Source organism: Hemiscyllium ocellatum, chromosome 30, assembly GCF_020745735.1.
Source record: "Hemiscyllium ocellatum isolate sHemOce1 chromosome 30, sHemOce1.pat.X.cur, whole genome shotgun sequence".
NCBI lineage: Eukaryota > Metazoa > Chordata > Chondrichthyes > Orectolobiformes > Hemiscylliidae > Hemiscyllium > Hemiscyllium ocellatum.
The window spans coordinates 23,150,789-23,156,788 of NC_083430.1; the positions used below are offsets into that span (position 1 = coordinate 23,150,789).

The 6,000-nt window shown below is 46.4% G+C and overlaps 1 protein-coding gene across 1 annotated transcript in view; it reads right to left on the minus strand.

Annotated features, from left to right (window-relative positions):
- sf3a3 (splicing factor 3a, subunit 3) overlaps positions 1 to 5,608 on the minus strand; it is a 37,368-nt gene extending 31,760 nt beyond the window's left edge. Inside the window, exons 1-2 of the mRNA XM_060847156.1 lie at positions 5,431 to 5,608; positions 1,459 to 1,506 (exon numbers count right to left, since the gene is read on the minus strand). Coding sequence (XP_060703139.1) covers positions 1,459 to 1,506; positions 5,431 to 5,526 — 144 coding nt within the window. The 5' untranslated portion in view covers positions 5,527 to 5,608. The remainder of the gene's footprint in view (positions 1 to 1,458; positions 1,507 to 5,430) is intronic.
- Positions 5,609 to 6,000: the final 392 nt, after the last annotated feature.

A 6,000-nucleotide genomic window follows, 5' to 3' on the forward strand; every position in this document is an offset into this window, starting at 1 on the left:
AGAATAATGCAGCTCTACCATTCTTTTAAAAGAATGGTTTTTACTCATTGTTTGAATAAACTATACATCCTTGTTCAAGAGGAAGGTGTAGATTCAAGCACTATTTTTCTAGTGCCTAGTGATGTTTTTAAGTCTAAATTTTTGTCAAATCGTATGAATTGCTTTTTTCACAAGTAACATCTGGGAGTTTGAAATCCACCCCATCCCACTGCCTTGCTGTCAGTGTTGCCAGGATTGAATTTTTCTTTAAAATTACATCATTGTCTTCTATCACAGTACAAAATAGTTTCTTTTCATAAACCTGCTACACCATCCAGGGAGATAGCAAAGATGCCTTTGAAACGTGCAGAGTCTAATTTTGTTTGTTTGTTTGTTTGTTCCAGGACAATTATTTGGATTAGCAAGAAACTGTGAGCTCATTTCAGCAATGTTCAATGTATTTGGAAGCTTTCCTCTGCTATCACGTTAGGGTTACTGCTGTTTGCACATTTATTCTGAGGCAGCTGTGTTGAGAATTTTCTTCAATCTCTAGCATTTTTGAGTCTTTAGTTGCTGCATAAATGTTAACCTGTTAAGCAATGTCAATTACTTTAAAATTTGAACTGGGCTGTGTCTCTACTGTGGAACTCTCTTTTAGAAACACAAATTGCAGCAAGGCCAATGGCTGTAACTGCTGAAAGATCAGTCACTGTTGATGTTTTAAACAAGCTTTTGAACAAATGCAAATGTCTTACTCTAAATCCAGATCTGCACAGAGTTAGCAAATGTCACTGCAGAGGCACAGAGGGACTGAGAGAACATGGCACCGAGTTTCTGATGCTGATGATTATCGATACACCCAGCTCGTAAACGTACATGAAAATCTTCAATCTTAATCCTTCCACAGCACCTTCAGAACCCTCAAACTCTACCGCCTAGAAAAGCAAGGGCAGCAGATGCATGGAAATACCATCGCCTGCAAGCTCCACTCCAAGTTGCACACGTTCCTGACTTGGAACTATATTGTCATTCCCTCATTGTCAATGGGTTTAATTCTTGAAACTGCCATTCTTACAGCACTGTGGGCATACACACACACGACAGACTGCAGCGGATCAAGAACATTCTCAGGGGCAAATATGGATGGGAAAATAAATGCTGGCCGAGCCAACAATACCCACATCGGTTAACAAAATAAAATGCACAGTCTCCCAATACACCCATACTGCAACATTATCTTAAAGTGAATGGATTTTATTGTGCATTGATAAAGGAAAACTGATTGGCAACTTGACTTACCAAATGGATCATTATGCAGGATAAAAGTCTGCACATGTAACAGACCTGGTGTACAGTTCAGAGCTACAGCTAATTTACACAATTGATCTATACAACAGATATCAATCCAAGCAGAGTAATTGTAAGTAATCCTAGAAGGACAACCAGATTTGAAAGCCAGGCCACAATGAGCTTACTTACATCAAGCACTGCTCTGGCCCGATGATCGGAATTGATTTGGTCCCGAAGCTGGAAAACAAATTTTAAAAGTTAATATGTTTTAAAACAACTAAACTGTTTGAAAATTTAATCCTGGTCTCACCGATTAAAACCGGTCCTCATCAGCACCTTTACCACTTGCTCAGACAATGGTAAACACATCTCCCTTCATCAGAAAAACAAAGAAAACTAACCAGAGAAAAGAGCTGTTGAACATTGGACACTGGCAGTGCAATCCATTTCCAAAGTGCATGCTTGTGTGAAACACATATCATGTGTATATTTTAAAGATGGCCCAGAGTGCACTGAGACGTCTAACTCCATCAGGAGATTCACTTCAGAGTTTACTTTGAGTTTGAAGAGCTCATTAACGTTGGTAGCTTCAACCTACAATGAGCACTGGAATGTACTGAATCTCCATAAAATGGAGGTAATAACCTGCAGGTCAATCAATATCACTGCAAAAAACAGACAGATAATCTCTATGACTCTATAAGTTAACATATTTCAGGTATCGTACTCTTGCCAAAATATTCACAGCTAACACACTGAATAATTTCAAATGACAGCTGCTGTACATCTCCAGCACTGTTTGGTTTTGCATCAGATATACCTTTCTGTTTATAGTGATGTAGAGACGTCAAAAGGCTACTGCAGCTCCATGCAGTTTCATTCCAAATGGTATCCTCCATCAAATGTAGTTCAATGTTTAGCAAAGAAAATTAACAATGAAGTTCATACTGGTTTGGAAAGTTTCAAAGTCACATTCCAAAAATGAAAACAGCAACAATGTGGATATGAATGCAGGAATGACACTGAGTCCAACCAACCAACCTAAGCTTTTAAACACCTGAATAAAACAAAGAACAACTAAAAAAAATCTGAAAAAAGAATTGCTGGAGAAACTCAATAGATCTCGCAGCATTGGTGGAGAGAGAAACAGCCAAGGCTTTGAGTCCAGTGTCTGTCCCTCAGAAGAACTAGCCATTTAAATACAGAACTGGCTCAAAGGTAGAAGACAGAGTGGTGGTGGGAGGGTTGTTTTTCAGACTGGAGGCTGGGTCCAGTGCTTTGTCATTTATAGACATGATTTAGATGTGAACATAGGAGGTATACAGAGGAACATCGATTATCCAAAGTCAACGGGCAGGCAGTTTTTCATTTGGATAACAAATTTGACCTTAAACAAAAGAAGCCGTACTGCACATAATTGCCTTAAAAAGCATGTTTACAGAGTTTTTATTTCATTCAATCGCTTCGTACCACTCCAAGAAAAGTCACAAACTGTCAATAGCTTCATTAATAGGGACTGGAGATGGTGCCGGTATCAGATTTTCCTTATCATGCACAGTGTCCATACTTTCCCGTTGTTCTGTGACTATGTTGACTATCTGATCATCGCTGAGTATCTCTGTTGCAATGTCATTGTCACAGTTCACCCAAATATCGATCTCAGCCTCTACAAACTCTCCTAATCCCAATTGTCTGCAGTTTTTGGTGATGTCAGTGGTTAGCCTTTGATCTGGATAGGTGTCCTCTTCACTGTCAAGGCAACCAACACGCAAGCCATTGCACAAACACTCCGCAACTGTCGACAGCTTGATGCGGTCCCAAGATTCAGCAATATGAACAAAGCGGCCTTGACTGTGAGCGCCTTCATAATTTCCTGCACTCCCTTCGTTGCATTGCCTTCACCCAGGTCAGCATGCAACGTGTTGCGGCGATATTTTTTCATTATTACAATGATTCCCTGATTGAACAGCTGTAACCTTGAAGTGGTGTTGGGTGGTAAAACCAGACACCTTGATTGCTCTGTTTGCTGATTCTAACTAGCTGTCTTTCACATTGTGTGCCCCCACATTGCTCGAGTCCAGTGCTTGCCAAACGTGATCTGACAGCAAGTACAAAATCTTCATGGAACCAGAATGAAAGAAGTGGATGTGTCATCCATGCCTTATTTTGTGCTTTGTACTTCACAGGAAACACGTTCCTGTCACAGTTCTTGAAGCAATATGGATTAGCATATCGCCCAGTGCAGACTAGCGGTAATTTATGAGAGCTGGTGGCGTTGACACAAGGGCAAACGGTGATGGAATCTTTCTGCACTTTATGTGCAGTTTATGACACCTACTTTTCCACGGTGGATGCAAGTGTTTTGTCCAGCAGCGCACTCAAAAACAATCCACTTTCATCAGCATTGTACAATTGCTCAGGTTCATACTTTCCTTCACAATAGATGGACTACAGTTTCTGACTGTAGCCTTCCGCAGAGCTGTCATTCATGAACTTCTCCTCTCCAAGAACGCTGAGTTGCCTAATGCCATGACGATGATTGAAGCACTTTAACCAGCCCAATGAGACGCTGCTGTGAGCAGTCATACTGGTGTGGAGTCATTTATGGAAACTGGCAGCTTTTTCTTATATCATCGTGCCAGATACAGGAATCCCCTTTTCCCGTTGCTGTGAAAACCACAGAAATATAGCTGGGTCAAGTTGCTCATCCTTTGCTGGCTTCATGGATTTTCTTTTTAAAGCATCTGAAGTGTCACTTTAGCTGTCGAATTTCTTAATCGCTGGTCTTACTTTCTTGATTTTGGACACTGTCGCTATTCTAATGTTGTACTCCTGTGCAATCTTTGATGCCTTTTCACCACAATCTAGACGCTATAAAATCTCACTTTTTTGTTCAAGTGTCACTGCGGTCCACTTTCCCTTCATGGACATGGTTAGTATGTACAACAAACTCGATCAGTTGTACCAGATATGAAATGGGAACAAAGTCGTAGAGGGAATGAAGACACCGCTGATTTTGTCATGCATATTAAATCCTTTCAAAAGATTCTTTCAACACTGTGACAATTGACTGACTAGGATGGTTGCACCAGTGTCGTTATCATCCTCTTTGCTGCAACGGTTGGACATCTTCTTCAGCGCAGGTATTAGTTAATCAAAAGACGCAATCGTCGCACAATTGTCTGTAGCAACTCCAAAAGAGAAAATGCTGGAAAATCTCAGCAGGTCAGGCTGAGGGGGAGTTGGGGGGCGGGGGGGGGGGGAGGAAAACGAGGGGGGAGTAGGAGAAGGGGGAGTAGGAGAGGGGGGAGAAGGAGAGGGGGGAGAAGGTGAATGGGGAGAAGGTGAATGGGGGAGTGGGGCGAGTGGGGGGAAGAGGGGCGAGAGGGGGGGAAGAGGGGCGAGAGGGGGGGAAGAGGGGCGAGAGGAGGAGAAGAGGGGCGAGAGGAGGAGAAGAGGGGCGAGGGGGGGCAAGAGGGGCGAGGGGGAGAAGAGGGGCGAGAGGGGGAGAAGAGGGGCGAGAGGGGGAGAAGAGGGGCGAGAGGGGGAGAAGAGGGGCGAGAGGGGGAGAAGAGGGGCGAGAGGGGGAGAAGAGGGGCGAGAGGGGGAGAAGAGGGGCGAGAGGGGGAGAAGAGGGGCGAGAGGGGGAGAAGAGGGGCGAGAGGGGGAGAAGAGGGGCGAGGGGGGGAGAAGAGGGGCGAGGGGGGGGGAGAAGAGGGGCGAGGGGGGGAGAAGAGGGGCGAGAGGGGGGGAAGAGGGGCGAGAGGGGGGAAGAGGGGCGAGAGGGGGGAAGAGGGGCGAGAGGGGGGGAAGAGGGGCGAGAGGGGGGGAAGAGGGGCGAGAGGGGGGGAAGAGGGGCGAGGGGAGGGAAGAGGGGCGAGGGGGGGGAAGAGGGGCGAGAGGGGGGAAGAGGGGCGAGAGGGGGGGAAGAGGGGCGAGAGGGGGGGAAGAGGGGCGAGAGGGGGGGAAGAGGGGCGAGAGGGGGGGAAGAAGGGGGAGGGGGGGAAGAGGGGGAGGGGGGGAAGAGGGGGAGTGGGGGGGGAGTGGGGGGGGGGGGGGGGGGGAGAGGGGGGAAGGTGGGGGAGCCCTGGCCCTGAGCCTGAGCCTGAGCCTGAGCCTGAGCCTGAGCCTGAGCCTGAGCCTGAGCCCCTCCGCACTCACCGTGGATTTCTTGACCATCATCTCCTTCACCATCACATCCATCAGCCGCTCCTTCTCCTCATGGTAACGGCGCTGCTGCTCCAGGATGGTCTCCATGGCGGCGGCAGCGGGACACGACGACTTTCTTGAAGCTGACGGATGGCATAGGCTGCCGGACGTGACGCAAACCGCCTTCCGGAACCCCTGGTGCTCATTCTACAGCCTTCCGCCGTCAGAGAGCGCCGCATCAATGTTCCGCCCCCTCCTCCCCCGGATAGACCTCAGTGTAAACAATTATTTTCTATGAATTTATTTGTGTCAGTTTGTTTCTCCTGTTAGAAAAGGACTCCACCATTTCCACCACTTCTAATCCTTCGGCAAATTAAATAAGTTGCTGTGGGAGACCCATATAACTCCACCAGGATTCTCCAGGTTGACAGCTGCTCCCTGTCAGATCCACACAATCCTCAATATGTTTCATAATAACTTACACAGGAGTGTTCAAGGAAACATCTTCATGTTTCATGTGGATGTTCTGGGGAGCTTTATCCAGGTTTTCTCACCTCACAGTCCATGGAGACTTTCTGAATC